The sequence below is a fragment of the Penicillium taxi genome (genome assembly GCF_028828555.1).
Source record: "Penicillium taxi strain IBT 34144 chromosome Unknown utg000004l_segment0_segment0, whole genome shotgun sequence".
Taxonomy (NCBI): Eukaryota; Fungi; Ascomycota; class Eurotiomycetes; order Eurotiales; family Aspergillaceae; genus Penicillium; species Penicillium taxi.
In genome coordinates this window covers 2,801,616-2,817,215 of record NW_026643206.1, presented here as the reverse complement: position 1 = coordinate 2,817,215, position 15,600 = coordinate 2,801,616, and the positions used below count along the sequence as shown (strand labels likewise).

At 45.4% G+C, this 15,600-nt stretch overlaps 6 protein-coding genes across 6 annotated transcripts; 2 read left to right on the top strand and 4 right to left on the bottom strand.

Moving 5' to 3' along the window:
* Positions 1-36: 36 nt before the first annotated feature.
* On the top strand, positions 37-1,074 carry N7495_005968 (uncharacterized protein; the record flags this gene model as incomplete). Its single annotated transcript, XM_057208619.1, has 2 exons — positions 37-387; positions 700-1,074. The coding sequence occupies 2 exons, from the start codon at positions 37-39 to the stop codon at positions 1,072-1,074; spliced, it is 726 nt and encodes a 241-aa protein (XP_057062393.1).
* Positions 1,075-2,503: 1,429 nt separating this feature from the next.
* On the bottom strand, positions 2,504-4,241 carry ptcG (type 2C protein phosphatase PTC1; the record flags this gene model as incomplete). The annotated part of the gene is made up of 2 exons (XM_057208618.1): positions 2,504-2,932; positions 2,985-4,241. The coding sequence occupies 2 exons, from the start codon at positions 4,239-4,241 to the stop codon at positions 2,504-2,506; spliced, it is 1,686 nt and encodes a 561-aa protein (XP_057062392.1).
* A 988-nt stretch (positions 4,242-5,229) lies between these two features.
* On the bottom strand, positions 5,230-7,100 carry N7495_005966 (PPIL2 family peptidylprolyl isomerase; the record flags this gene model as incomplete). Its single annotated transcript, XM_057208617.1, has 4 exons — positions 5,230-5,716; positions 5,768-6,966; positions 7,020-7,036; positions 7,091-7,100. The coding sequence occupies 4 exons, from the start codon at positions 7,098-7,100 to the stop codon at positions 5,230-5,232; spliced, it is 1,713 nt and encodes a 570-aa protein (XP_057062391.1).
* A 1,286-nt stretch (positions 7,101-8,386) lies between these two features.
* On the top strand, positions 8,387-10,144 carry N7495_005965 (uncharacterized protein; the record flags this gene model as incomplete). The annotated part of the gene is made up of 3 exons (XM_057208616.1): positions 8,387-8,698; positions 8,759-9,067; positions 9,119-10,144. 3 exons carry the CDS (start codon positions 8,387-8,389, stop codon positions 10,142-10,144), a joined length of 1,647 nt encoding a protein of 548 aa, XP_057062390.1.
* Positions 10,145-10,314: 170 nt separating this feature from the next.
* On the bottom strand, positions 10,315-12,780 carry N7495_005964 (Zn(II)2Cys6 transcription factor domain-containing protein; the record flags this gene model as incomplete). Its single annotated transcript, XM_057208615.1, has 2 exons — positions 10,315-12,642; positions 12,706-12,780. The coding sequence occupies 2 exons, from the start codon at positions 12,778-12,780 to the stop codon at positions 10,315-10,317; spliced, it is 2,403 nt and encodes an 800-aa protein (XP_057062389.1).
* An 820-nt stretch (positions 12,781-13,600) lies between these two features.
* N7495_005963 (aldehyde dehydrogenase family protein) lies at positions 13,601-15,269 on the bottom strand (the record flags this gene model as incomplete). The annotated part of the gene is made up of 4 exons (XM_057208614.1): positions 13,601-13,745; positions 13,805-13,874; positions 13,950-15,151; positions 15,208-15,269. The coding sequence occupies 4 exons, from the start codon at positions 15,267-15,269 to the stop codon at positions 13,601-13,603; spliced, it is 1,479 nt and encodes a 492-aa protein (XP_057062388.1).
* Between the last annotated feature and the right edge of the window lie 331 nt (positions 15,270-15,600).

Here is a 15,600-nt window from a genome sequence, read left to right as displayed (position 1 = left end):
ATCCACATAAATCAAATTAAGGACGAACAAACCTCAATGGTCATGAAAATTGAAAAGTTGGAACCTCTATCACTACGAATAGAATGGATGAGCGATCTCGTTCAAGCTGTTGCTTTTCTAGAATCACTTCATCTTGCTCATGGTGATCTTCGACCCAAAAATATTCTGCCTGATCGTAACAGATTAAAGTTGTCTGATTTTGAAGGTTGTATACCTCGTTATGGCAGAATCCTTGATACTAATGAGAGGGATGGAATGAGTGGAATATTTGGCTTTCTTGGTCCTCAAACAGAACAGTTTGCTCTAGGTTTCCTCTACTATTTGATAAATTATGGGGTTGAGGTTTATGGGGATCGATGTCTTACCGAAGACCCTAAAGAACACGGAGTCAGAATTTGGACCTTTTACAAAATAAAAAGAATTTCCCGAACTAGATGGTCATCCGTCAATAGATGTGAATGGCTCAATCTAATCTTATATTCAGAACTAGAAAGACACAAGCAGTGTACAAAAATCTTAAGGAACTTAAGAGGGTCAGCGTCGGTTTAGTTAATATACCTCTTCGGTTCGTTCATAGGTGACTCCAATCCGTTTGAAGGTAACTTCAGTCTGTCTTAAAATGAGGGAATTAATCCGTTTGAAATAAACCAGGATCATGGGCACCATGATCTGTTAGCAGGCATCGGCCTGTAACAATAGATTCTATTATCAACAACTGTTGGCACAATAGATTTATCAAGGTCGCAGATTTGGCCGCACAACACGAAAAAGCTTCTGAGCGAAAGAACTGGTGACGATGATAAAGGCAGTAATAAGAGAGAACGCAGAAAGGAGAGAACCGATACCGACACGGTTCCTCTCTTCGGATGGAATATGAGCCGCATGATTCAAGGATTGGTATATGGCCTCAAAAGCTTGTGGATGTTAGTCTCACAGAGTACGAACGATGAGGAAATGTGCCAGAGAATGACAATCTGTGAAGAACTAGAAAATCAAGGGCTTCTTCGCCTGCTTTCCTCAGGTGAACCTGAACAACTTGGATTTACTTTCGATTGGCATAGGCATAGTGACTGAGGGAAGTTGACTAAACAGCAGCTTCTTGATATTATAAAAGTTCTGAAAGTTCTGTGACGACTTGTCTAAAGCTCGATCTACGGAACGCTGTTTTATGCGCAAAAACGCGTTCTCTTGCCATCCCGAGACCGAGCTACTCCGTCAACGCATTTCTTTCTATTCCTTGCCTAGATTTTAAATTTCCTTTTTTGTCTATATTTTCCATATTTTGCGCAGTATTTTATACTTCTGTTTTATCTGCTTCCAAATTGTCCTATTTTAATCATGTTCTATGCAGGTTGGCAAAGGCGGGAGGAAAACAAAGATTATCAGACAATACAGCTATATTCGAAAATATATTCCCCCTTTGGCAGACACGCGCTGTCTCTTGGCCCGTACCCGAAACAACCCTATTCCCAGCTAGGATGTAAATAATCTTTTTCCAAAAATATGTCTCTTTTATTTCCAGCACGGCTGTATGTCGTAGCATTCGAAATCAAATTGACCTTTACACTCTTCAACTTTCATTCCTGAACACTAGTGGGGCACGAAAAAAGATTGAATAGTGTAAGTGGTGATAGTAGTTTCGAGACATGCTGTACTCTAAACATGGCATCAACTACTTATATTGGCGCCAACCATAGACTTCAGGTTGGAAACAACCGGGGTTTGATCAAAGCAAGTTTCTATAGAAAGTTGAATTAATTAACGATCAATTTGAAAATAAGCTAATGAAGTGCTGCCCAGGAGCTTACATCTTGAGATAAGAATCGATAGACCAATCAAATAAAATGCGCAGTAAACTGTAAGATTACCCCCTGAACAGAAGTGTGGTTCCTAGGATGAATGACTATTCTAGTGAAGTCCGATATTTATTGATGGGACAATGTAAACAACCTAGGTACTACCAACATTCCAGACGTGATCAACAGAGTTACAGTCTACCTAACCAGCTCTCTAGATATGTGCAGAATTTCTATCAAACTACAGGATGAAAGCCAATATCAAAACGACTGAACTATGAAAGTAGAACTTACTAGAAAAAGAGAAAGCAAGCCAACACGCAGGTCTTGAACGTAAAGAAATTCATAAGTTCTCGCCTTGAGAGATAGTGAACTAACATAACCATACATACATAACTCACACAAAAGAAGTGATATCCAAGAAATAAGAAAAAAGTAAAAGATATTCCACCTCAAGAGCCAAGGCTTAGAAAAGAAGGGGTCAAAGACAGGCGGAGAGGTTGATCACGCCAGTGGAGGGAAAGATAGATAACAATAGTAGACATGATAATAAGAAACTCCAGGTTTCGATAGCCGCTGTGTGAGCTGGGAAAATCACGTGTTTAGGGCGGGCAATAGTACGAAGCTGTTCTATCAAAATTGCTGGAAACTGCTTTTGAAAAGCTCTTAGGGGGGCCGAAGTGGGCCTCACAAAATTACTGAGTCTTTTAAGAACCATTTTTGGAGCCTAGCTCCCGCGATGGCAGATCGCTGCTGTCGTCAAATGAGATTTCAAAACCAGTATCGGAGATACTAGTTGTTTTGTGAAGATTGTCGTTTTTCCGTTCGGAGTCTGTGAAATTGTCGTCAAGTTCCGTACTGGCCATACGCTGCCGAGCTACCTCGACTATCTTGTCGGCTTCGCTCACACCCAGAGCAAGGTTGGTGGATGGATCACCATCCACACCGATCAGTTCTGCCTTATTGTTGATCACGTCCTGGAGACGGGCGCTGTCAAGTCGAATGACCATGATAGAAAGGTTGTCAGTACTGAAGCGCGCAAGGGCATAGTCAACCAGTATGCGGGAAGCGTGTTGAGCATCTTGCTCATTCCGGATCAAATCAACAGCTTCCTGGTCACTGCAGACGTCCCATAACTAAGAAAATATTAATAAATACATATATAGAAAGAACAAGAAAGAATCTCACTCCATCGCAAGCCAGGATGATAAACTCATCGGCACTGGGTTGAATAACCGTCTCCGTTGTGTAAGGATGCCCGGTGACGAGGTCTTTGAGATATGTATCTCCCAAAGCACGCGTAACGGCCAGGACACCATTGACACGATTATTAAGAATGAGGCCACCGGCGTTTGCAATGCGCTTGCCTTCATTCTCATCGCTACCCTTGTGATCGTATGATAGTCGAAGCGCCTTTCCGTTGCGACACAAAACGATGCGGGCGTCACCAACGTTGGCGGTATACAAGACTCGCTGACGAAGGGCCTTTTCCTGCAACTTTGAGAAGGATCCTGGTGCTTCTTGAGTTGGAGTCTCCGTGTTCTCAGAGTTGGTATCGCCTTTGCTCGCGACATCAGGTGCAAGAGCAGCCGAGCCAGTGGCTGAATGAGAGTTGGGCACTCGGTCCTCCCAGCGGAGAACGGCAGTAACAGCCGTGCATCCGCTATTTTTGACGGGTAGTTTCTCTAGCTGATGATCGACACTCGTAAATGTCTGATCAAGAAGCTCTGGGACAGGTGTGTTGGGGTTTCTGCGCATAATGTCCTCCAGAATCAAATGCAGCTTCTTGCCGCACCACTCAGCAGCAAAGGTACCAGCATGTCCATCGAAGATTGCAAAGTAGCCATTATCTGTTTCCACAATATTAGATAGGTCATGGGACTTCTGTGATTCGTTCGGAGGATCGTTGCCGTGTATCTCGGGATGTGAATTCGGCGACGGGGTACCGAGAAAGTTGTACAAGTAGGCATGTGTGTCTTCCATTGTACGACGACATTTTCGATTCCGATCTTCTGTTACGCCCACGCGGAAAGAGGAGCGCGAAGTGGGTATCGATTCTCCAGCGGAGTTGTTCAGCGATCCCTGGGGTACACTTAGAGCGGGGTCCATCTTTCCCAGTCTTTCTAGTGGGCTCTCCACGATCGAGGGGCTTGTACTGAATGTCGACGAGTCCCGCGAGCTGCTGAGACTAAGAGAGTTTTTGGCGCTGTTGAAGAAACTTGCGGCTTTGGTAACGGTACTACTGCGACGTTTCTTCTCACCGATAGGCGCTAGATCTTCAGTCTGTCGGCGGAAGAAACCAGATCCGGGAAGAGACGAAGGAGGGGAGAATCGCTTGTCGCGGGGACTGGCGTTCTCGGGATGGAGGCTCAATGGACTTGTGTCAAATCCAGGAACGGGAGTGGGGTCAGATCTGTCTTTGGGCGGGCTGGAGCCACTGAACATTCTATTCAGCAACCCACCCTGCGAAGAAAAGCTACGGCGCTGTTTTCCTGCCAGCTTGATTGTATCCTTGAAGGCAAGGATAGGGGGATATTAAGAAGGGTAGTTGTGGCGGATGCCTGATGACGAATACTGCGGACTGACGTAGGGGCGGTCGGTCGAGGGAGCTTGAATGAAGGCTATTAAGGTTCTGAAACGTTAGATGGCTTGAGGCTTGAAAACAAAAGTACGTAGTAACAAGAGGTGAAAGTTGCAATATAATTGTGTAGTGCAGATTGATGGTCAGAGAGACGGGAATATCTTCACTACATAAGCAGATGAAGGAACTGGAGGTAAGGAAAAAGCCATTGGGTAGAGGAGATGGGCTGAAAACCAAATGAGACAATCCAATAAGCTTGATATACTCATGGGAAGCATATAACTCTGTTTGAATGCCCGAATACGGCGCCTGATCACGCATGGCCGAGGTGAGCCCGAGTCTCACCTCGGCGGAAGCGCCGGTAGTGGGGTGCGTAGATGTCATGATGCAGGAGAACAGTAGAAGCATTCACTTACTTTTAAGTATTAGACAGAAGTTGAAGATTGTAGTGAGAAAAGAGGAGTGGGAAGAAATGGGGTAGGAAGGGTGGAGAGAGAGAAAGTTGGGGTTGCATGCGATCTGAATGGGGATGGGAACACTTCCTAACTCCGCCCCGTGCCAGAGAGATGGGCGGGAGCCAAGAACGGAGTGGAGATGTGGAGAGAAGTGAATTAGATGTGGACTTTTAATCTGAGATAATACACATTTCAAAATAGCCATGTGAATTTAGATTGCTCTTACTCTACAACCCCAACGACACATTTAAGTATGATTACTATAGTATCATTCAGTCATTGACTTTTCTATCAAGTTCTAAGGTTCTGCCCCGCTTTTCCCGCATAGCTACATAACTACATAACTACAGTATACACGGTATAAAGTTCGGAAGATATGAAAATGAATCTATGGTTACTACCATGTGCTAAAGTCTCCATACCCACCTGTGCTCTTCAACTTCTTGTGCGAAGGCCCAGGAGCTGGTTCCTCATCTATGAATTCAATAATCTCGTCGTCATCTGCCTCTGCGCGCTTGGCCAATGCAGCTTTCAAGTATTTTCCGACACCGGTAGAACCCTCACTTGAAGCTGCGCCAGCACCACGCACACGTTTTCCTGTCCAGGTGACCTGATCATCATCTACACGCCGAGCAGTTTTGTCTTTGGCGACGGAAGATTCAGTTTCCTCTGCGCGTTTCTGCTTCAAGAATTCATCAAAGGGGTCCACGAAGACAGTAATCTCCTTGATACGGATCTCAGGCGTGGGTCGGTTAGTATCTGACTCTACCGGGTGTATCTCAATAGCGTTAAATGTAGCGGATGAAGGGGTTGGGTCGTCAATGAGCCGACCAAACACTGTGTGCTTACGGTCTAGGTGAGGTAGAGCGCGGTAAGCGAGGAAGCTGATGACCGGTCAATATTGAAATTAGGAGATGAGAGGCATGAGAACTTACAATTGACTTGTGTTGGTATTTTTGCCCTTATTGGCCATGCTCAGCGTGCCTCGGGAGTCGTGCTTCAAAGGTCCATTGACCTCGTCGGCGAAGGGCTTGCCCCAAATGCTGTTACCACCTCGTCCAGTACCGGTGGGATCACCACCCTGTAGCATAAATCCCTTGATATTGCGATGGAAGGTGACATCATTGTAGTAGCCCTTCTTGGCAAGCTGGATAAAATTCCATACAGCCTTGGGTGCATGTTCGGGATAAAGCTCCAGATTTAGATGACCGGACGTGGTGACAATTCGTGCATAGCCCTTGGACTTAATCCGGCCAGACTTAAACCGACCCTGGTTCATTATGTAGTCTTCGTCAGATAGAATAGCCAAGTCGGCTGACGTGTGAGGTGTGAAACCTGTGCTAGTAAAGGAAGCAGCCGCTTTGCCTGTTGTGAATAGTGCAGCATTCCAAGGAGTAGGATTTCCTCCCTGGGACGCTCCAGTCTTGGGAGCGACTGAGACCGTTCCAGGTTTTGCACCCGCCTTGGAGACAGCCGAGCCAGGTTGGGCCCGTTCCGCGCGCGCCTTGGCCACAGCCTCCTTGGCTTTGAGAATCTTGGCTGAGCTTCCCAGCGCATTGGTATTCACACTTGCCTCTGGTTTTTGCTGATCGAGATGTCCAGTTTGACCCTCATTCAGGTAATTGAACGAGCTCAGATTGCGAGCCTCGACATTATGGGGATCCTGGAGAGTGATGATATCTTTGCGACTGAACTCTTCATCAGTGACGAGGTCGCGCCAGAGCTTTCCCTTAATATTTAACCGCTCCACTGTTTCCCATGCGAACACATTTCCGGTATTTCTTATCGCGACAATATGCGTATTATCTGTCAAGACCTTGAAGGTGACTGGATCCACATACTCGCCCTCCTCATTCTTGGCAATGGTGAGTTTGATCAAGTCTGTGGTCTTCAGTGGTGAGCCATCCACTGGATTTGTCCCTTGTTTTTTGATCCATGGTAAAATATTGGTCAAGTCGAAGATGATCCCTTCTGATGTGCAGACGGGGTGCGTGAAAGGCTGGAGTGAAAGAGAACAAAAATTGAATGGCAAGCGTTTGAACGAAGGTTGAGGACCGTTCAAATTACGTTTGGTGGTACCAGCGCTCGAGTTGGCAGAAAAGCCATCATTCGAAGCCCACTCAGAATGCGTAATCTATGCGATAGTTAGCAGAGATTTGATGTCAAGAAGGCTGGAAAATCGCGTACGTAGAGCTTGTCAGTCCCTACAAGTGAATATGTTAGTCAAAATAATACCATTTGGAGAATTTCAGACCTACCTTTTCCCATATTGGAGTTTGATGTTTGGAGGAAAGTCCAACAACTTTATGAAGATGACGCAGGGAAGAGCTAGCATGACTCGAAAATGATTGGTTTAAAGTGGGCAACGGTAGGGAGTTTTACGGCAGAATTATGCAGGTGTACCGCTTCATATACCGCTGAGCCGTACCGGCATGAGGTAATATGCCTTCAAAATATTAGTTAACTATTTTGATTTTACTCGATTATTTGATTTGGTCATGGCCATGTCACATGTGGGCCGTGGCTATAGGTGATATAGAGATTGTTACCTCAATTGTAAATTACGTAATTTATTGTTGAAGCGAAACTGGATGAGGCGATTTACTGATGGTCATTACTATGGTATGGAAACCGACAAGGAACAAGGGCGACATCATAGTTTCTATGAATGCAAGTGGCTAGCATCCAGATGGTGATGAAGCGACTTATGTGACCACAGCTATATCACCAAATATCTGCGAAAAAGCCGGATATGCGTACTATAAGGAAGTTCCTCCAGGGCTCTATTGAGCTAACTGCATTCAACGATTTGATATAAAGATTCACATTAACTAGCATTCACGAGAAACTGGACAACCTTGGGATGAGTTTGATATGTAAAAACTGATAGGAAGGGTATTCCAAGAGCATTGATATTGGAAGTATGTCAGATCTTCCTTCCAAGGGCAACAATAACGTCAGAGATCGTAAGAGTGCCTAATTAAGCACCGGGGCAGGCATGTATATCCTTTGAGAATGTGACTCAGATGTACTAGATAAGTATAGAGGAGGACATAGAGATCTTGGAATTTCCATGGACATAGCGTTCCAAGGTTGACATATGAGATGTGGGATGCGTAATAAAACAGTCATCAGCCCTTAATGTCGACAAGAATTCTGCGTTAAGTAGCCCAATCTGGGACACAGGCCTTTTCAAAAGATAATCCATATTTAGACTGGAGGCCAAGATACATGATTTCACGCATCTGGGAGTTCACACTTCGCTGATAATTTGTTGGGGCCTCAGGCCACCACAGCAGATAGAGTTGATAACTGAGCCCCCACACGTCTCCCTCTTTCCTCACATTATATCCATCCATTTCATGTAGTATATCCCTGTCTTAGTCTGCCGGTCAGTGCTCTATATGCAGGAACACCACCGATGAACATCCTAACTGGTGCTGCATGAACCTCGAAGAGCGGCTCACTGCTTGCAAATTGGACTAGGGACTTCTCCTCACAAGATTACCCTAGCCAGTTAGTTCAGAGCTCAAAGATCCCAAATCACCGATAACATGCAAGGGCGAGCCAATCGAGATGAGCGGGAAGATAAGAATGGCCCAACCCAACGCGAAGACAATAAGAACCCAGAGCTCGAACCACTTCTCACTGCGCACTATGCAAATAACCTTGGAATTGACAACATGGCATCCGCCAGTACTCAGGAAACTGTGTTGGAGTCCCACGCAGATCCTTTAATGGGGAAACGAGTGCTGCGAAAGATCGACATGCAATTAGTGCCACTAATGTTTTTTTCTTATATGTTGAATTTCATGGATAAAACTATTCTGTCCAGCGCGGCTGTTTTTGGTTTACGTGGTGATACGGTAAATATAATCTGGCTGCAAAAGAGAGGTCGAAGCTTTTAATCTAACCTCGTTGATCAGGGATTGGTTGGCCAGCAGTATAGTTGGGTCTCTTCAGCGTTTTACTTTGGCTATCTGGGCTGGTCTTATCCCACTACCTTGCTCATTGCTCGTTTTCCGATCGGGAAGTACATGACTGCCAACACATTTTTCTGGGGAACCGTGGTGGCTCTTACCGCGGCATGTACCAACTTTGGTGGTCTCATCACTGTTCGACTTCTACTTGGTATTGCCGAAGCCACTGTTACCCCAGCCTTTATGTTCATTACATCAACCTGGTACACGCGTGATGAGATTCCCACCAGGACAGGCTTTTGGTTTGCCGGTAATGTTCGTACACAGCTCTCACAGATATTTGACAAATACTCACCAGTTCGATAGAGCGCAGGAGGAATTGTTTCCAGTCTCATGGCTTACGGCCTCGGCCACGTGAAAGATCACGTTGGTGCATGGAGGTGGATGTTTATTGTTCTCGGCGTTGCAACTTTTCTCTGGGCCTTCGTAGTCTGGATCCTTCTACCAGACTCGATTTCCAAAGCAAAGTTCCTATCGGAAGAAGAGCGCCAGTTTGCAGCTAAAAGGGTTCTTATTTCCGGTACAGGTAACACAGAAAAAACAGCATGGAGGTGGGACCAGGTCGTTGAGTGTCTCATGGACCCCAAAACCTGGCTAATTTTCGGTCTGGAATTATTGACGCAGATCCCGAATGGTGGTACACAGAACTTCTCCAATCTCGTCATTGAGTCGTTTGGTTTCTCGAGTCTGGAATCGACTCTGGTCAATATTCCTTACAGTGTTGTTAGCATTGCCACGATTGTTGGGACTGGTTGGCTTGCTGGACGTTTCCGCCAGCTGAACTGCCTGCTGGTTATAGCTGTTGTCATACCGCCCGTGGTTGGGAGTGCAATTATTTATTGCCGTGCCCATATAGCCTTGGGCGTCCAGCTGTTTGGATATTTCCTTTTATCAACCGGGCCAGCGGCAATGCCCCTCGTGATGGCATTGGTACAAGCGAATTATCGTGGCGTCACAAAAAAGATGACCATCACCGCCATGCTTTTCCTTGCGTACTGTGCAGGAAACATCTCTGGACCGCAGTTCTTCCTTAGCAGAGAAGCCCCAACTTATAACACAGCATTCCGCACTATCATGATCTGTTATGCGCTCTCGATACTGCTTGCTATACTACTCCGCATTTACCTTCAATGGTCAAACTCTCAGCGTGTTTCCAAGGAGGGATTCGAGGGCAGTGCTGGAAATGCTGGAGCTGTGGGTAATGTGAAGAGGCTTGATGGGGATCGGGATCCAAATACTATGGCGGATATGCTGAATCAAGCCCAACTGGTATCTAATGACTATGAGGATATTACGGATTGGAAGACGCCGGGATTCAGGTATCGATACTAGCGAGCATGATACTATGATTTGTATCTCAAGATATGCGAGTTTTATACTTAGATTTTAAACTTCTTGTAGAAAGACACTGCTTGCATATATTTCAAAATTCCAACATCAGAATTTTGACCTCGAGAGCCTGTGTGCGGTTTTTCACAAAGTGTTTCAGCTTTAATCTAATTCTATGGAATGACCACCAAAGATCTTGAAAGGTTTCGAGCAACCAGTGAAGCCATATCAGACTTTCTTCCAAGGTATTGGAGAGCAGAGATACAAAGCTCACAATTCTTCTTGAATCGCTCAGTTGGCACATTTTGCGCGTCAGGCTCCTCCAACCTTTCGAGAGAGATGTATCCCGCCTTGGCAAATGAATGGATTAGAACAACAGTCCACGGTTCAACTAGAAGAGCAACTTCGCTGAGGGAATCATGAAAGCGACCATGGATCATCGGATCCTGCCCTTGAAGTGAAGAGCGAGCAAGTTCACCAACTGCCAGCGCATTATCTGCTCGTACAACAGAAACGAATTTTGTAGTTTGACGAACTTCTCGTTCAATATCCGAACCCAGCCTTGCTTGGTCAATACTTTCTATCACGTCTGCCAAAAGCATCGTTGCAAGATGCCAGTGACCGTCAAGTATGATATACCATGACTGGATGCGAGGAGGGAGGAATTCGTGATTGGAGATACAGTCTTTCATGAATGGCTGATATGCAGCGTTCCAGTGCTGATAGACCAGTATGGCCTTTTTCATGATTTCTTCGAGTCGGTCGCCACTTGCCCCCCGGTATAGCAGAGTTTGCAGCTGTGTGATTCGACGGTAGAGCAATACTTTGACCGGGGTAGCCTCCGAAAGAACAGACGCAGCTTCGTCGTAGGAACAGGGCCATCGTATCTGACTAGATTTCTGGCGCGGATAACGAAGGAAAAAATCACCCCATACGTCCTTCTTTTGACGAGATGAACTGTTTGGTAAGTTCCAACCGTCAAGGTCAATATGCTCCTCGAATTTTAGCATAGGAGGTGATACTGTTGTGACTTGGCTATCCTCATCCGACACCACAAGGGGACGTTGATACATCGCAGCACTCAGTGTATCAAACATTACTCCTAACCAAAATAATAGACCGATTGTATTGCGGTGTTCCTCATTACCAAGAACTGGGTCAACCTGAGGTGATACAGGAGGCGTAGGCAAGTTGAACACGTCTGCCGTTGTTGACCCTTTTGATCCCGCTCGCGATGAATTGGCCTGTCGCTGAAGTCGCATGAACTTATAACGAAGTGTGAAAAGCTGACGGTTGGCGTTTTCAAGAAATAAAGGTGCACGATCATTCTCTAATAGCTCATCCAGGCGTAAATCCTGTCCCTTGTCTAGCGGACTCTGTGTCAGGGAGAATATGATGTTCGCGAATATGACGCGGAAAGAGGGTATTCCGACTGAATGCTCCAGAGCGTGCCGTGCTCTATTCCAGATGTTCACTCGAATGGCTCTTTCGTCTTCATCGATTACACTTGGGACATTCAATACACTCCCTTTCTCCGCATGTTGAGTCCACTGTGAAGCGAATGCCATAATAGCCAGGTGAAGAGCTTGATATACGAGTTTCTCCTCCTCTGCGGTTAAAGCCCGACCGCGTATGTTATCGGATGCACGATCCAAACGACAAACTCGGATGCACATTCTGTTGGACCAGCTAGGGCCCCATTCCTTCATTTTTCTATAGGGCACCATACCGCCGGTGGAGTCGCTGTAAGGGCAATTGTGCTCCGTCAACCAGCATGACAAGGCGTTCTCCATACTATCATGGTATATGTGAATCAGGTTACGCGTCATCGATACACGAGCATATTCCTTAGCTGTATTGTTTGAAGCAGTTGAAAGACTTGGTTGACAGCCCAGCATGAATGCTGGGTTAAATTCCAATGTTGAGTAAACACTTTGGCTGCTGTTCTGGTACTCTGGGTCAGTGAAATCAGATGAAGAAGATATAGATCTATTCTCCAGATCTTGAGTTGCATCAGATCTGCTCTCTGATAAGCTTGGTAGCGAATCTTCTGTGTTTGACTGATACCCAAGTTGCCTGGAGGCATCTCCAGACTCTTGAATCACTGCATCGGTTTGCCAGTGGCCTGGGTTTCTGATGTCCCAGACGTTAATTCCAGGCTGCCCATCTGCTAAACCACTCCACTCTATTCCATTAAAAATTTTGTTCTCGGTTTCAAAAAAAGGTGTTGAGGCGAAACTTCGGGAATCGGGAGAAGCGAAAATATCCCCTGAATTGACAAGATTCCATTGTGAAGAGAGCAGTGGCTCATCAAAAAGGTTACTGACAGATTCTGGAATTGAAGGTAAATCGGGATTCTGAATTATATCTGTAGCGTTTGTTCTTGGTCGTTTTCGAGAATTTCGAGGGTCCGTGGGTTTTGCCAACAGCCAGTTGAAAGTGCACTCTTTCTTCCATCGTTTGCAGTTAGAGCAGGAAAAACCGCTGTCATTTCGATTTCTCTAAAACGTAACTAATATTAGTATATCGACAATGGTGAGACGAAGAGGACAATAGCCCCTTACCGGTGCATCACAGCCCCTCTTTCCTTTCCTACAGGGGTCGCAACTGTGAAGTTGTCGTCGGCGAGAGTTCTCCATGAAGATAATTAAGACGGGCTGTTCTACGACAGGAATAGACTCTAATCCGATGGTGATATAGTGCTAAATCTGTATTCAAGTAGCCGTGTTGTACAAGGCATGCTGATCGTAATCAGATCTGGGTTAACCTGGGGAAGCTGGGGTTGAAAAGCGGGGAAGGTTCCACTACAAGAGTATTCTGGTACCCTGAGTACGCCTGAATAATTAGGCTATCTATGAATAGAACCAACAAATTTTACTACTTAGTTGTACATTGGTATTGTCTCATTATTCTCTATGATACAGCAACAACACTCTGATTTTTACCCTACAGAGTCGATTTTTTCGCTCAGCAAAGTACAAAGTACGGATACCGAGGTAAGAACTACGCCTCGTGGCGTCGTTAGTGTTTATAACGAACCAATAATGATATTTCTAACGAACCTGCTAGCGCACGAATGTAATAATTGCTTGAATTGCACTGAGATTTCGGGAGATCACCGTCCAGGTACCCTGTTTATTTGATGGGTTATACGAGATTTAGTTACTAATATAATATTGGTGCTTCTCCTGAGAACGATTGATTTAGTACAGGACGTAGATGGTCGTTTTATTTCATGCTTCGAATGTGACAGAATTCGGGATGAATACACATTCCACTGTTTGATTCCAAGGTTCTCCACTTATCTACAAGTAGAAACGGAGGGAAGGTTTACGCTCTAAGGCTTGTCTAATACCTACGTAGGTGATCGATTTAGAGAAGATTCAAGATACAAGAAATATACCAAGAAATAAGCATATGTATAAGTAATTCATAGCTGAAGAAACCGATCTAAGAGATTCAGAAAAGATGCACGCGGACAGTCTTCACCTCTGTGTAATTCTCAAGAGCATATGAACCTAGCTCGCGACCAATGCCTGATTCCTTAAAACCACCGAACGGCATCTGATAGTGAAGAGTGTTGTAGTTGTTGATCCAAACAGTGCTATGTGAGATGATGTGTTATTAGAAGCCCAAGAAAGAAAGGAAAAGAAAAATACATACCCTGCCTTGATTGCATTTGAGACTCTGATGGCAGTGTTGATATTGGTAGTGTGAACGGCCGCAGCTAGACCTATTTGTTGATTGAGTGGTAAGTGTGAGTTCGCTTACAAAGATAGTCCCTGGATGGAAAAGGGAATGTTCTTACCATAGTTTGTATCATTGGCCATTTGAATGGCTTCCTCTTCACTGCTAACCTTTTGCACAGTGCAAACAGGTCCGAAAATCTCCTCTTTCACGATAGACATATTCTCATGGACATCAGCAAAGATAGTTGGCTTGATATAGTAGCCTTCAGCTCCATGACGATCGCCACCAGTGACGACCTTCGCACCGGCGCTTTTACCATCGGCGATATAGCCCATGATCCTGTCGTACTGTAACTGGGACACCTGGGGGCCCTGGAATGTATCAGGATGAAATGGATCACCGACTTTATTCTCTTCGGCCCTCTTCTTGAAAAGCTCAAGGAACTGATCATAAATGTCCTCGTGAACAAGAATTCTGGAGCCGGCGGAGCAGCATTGTCCATGATTGAAAAATATTCCAAAATTCACCCATCGAACTGCCTCTTCAAGATTTGCATCGGGAAGAACGATGTTCGGTGATTTTCCACCTAGTTCAAGAGTGACTTTCTTCAAGTTGCTATTCGCAGCCGCCTTGAGAATTTGGCGGCCAACCAAAGTCGAGCCAGTGAAAGCCACTTTATCGATATCCATATGACTGGAGACCGCTGCTCCTGCAGTTCTTCCAAATCCTGAAATCACATTCACGACTCCAGGAGGGAATCCAGCTTCTTTGATGAGGCCGGCCACATAAAGTGCTGACAAAGGTGTCTGTTCTGCGGTCTTCATAACAATAGTATTTCCAGTAGCAAGAGCAGGGCCAATTTTCCATGCAAACATAAGCAAGGGGAAATTCCATGGAATAATCTGTCCGCAAACGCCAATAGGTTCATGGCGGGTATAGGTCAAGCTGTTAGGGTCTGTATCGATGGTCTGACCATAGATCTTATCAGCCCATCCACCATAATAGCGCAGGCAGCCTGCAGAGCTCTTGACATCGCCTTTGGCCATAATATGACCCTTACCATTATCGAGGGCTTCGATGGCAGCGACTGTGTCGATGTCACGCTCTAAAAGGTCTGCAAGGCGAGTAAGGAGACGGCCACGCTCAGAAGGAGTGATTGTCTTCCATTCGCCTTGTAGAGCTTTCCGAGCTGCTTTCACAGCAATATCAACATCCTTCTCTGTGCCTTCATGCACAGCCACAATGGGCTTCTCGTCATGAGGGTTGATTGTTTCGAAGGTTTTCCCTTCAACGCCCTTGGTAAATTCATTGTTGATGAAGCTATATGTTTATCTGTCAGAAAGTCCAAAAGTCGGAGTTAGATTATGTGAGCTTACAGGCCTGTTGGTTGTTGGTATGTGACCACTGGGGTCGTGATTGTTTGGAAAAGTTGTGTCATGATTGAATAAAGACTTGGAAATATTCAATGATTACTTGGGGATGAGATTATCGAAAGATTCAGGATATCAGTGGGTACAAAGCCTCCTTTTATCATAATTGGATACCCTTGGAAATTGCAGGTCGGTGAAACGAAATGTACATGGATTATAGAGCGGAAAGCCATGGAGCGGGGTAAACTTCATCCTGTCTGGCTATACTGCGTGCGGAACTACGTACAGACAAGGTGCGGACCTCGGGAACTTTAAATTATGGATCCAGAGAGAAGGCAGAGGCCTTTTAATTGCCAAAATTGGATTCGTTGAAGGTACAGAACCGAAAAGCGGCTCCGC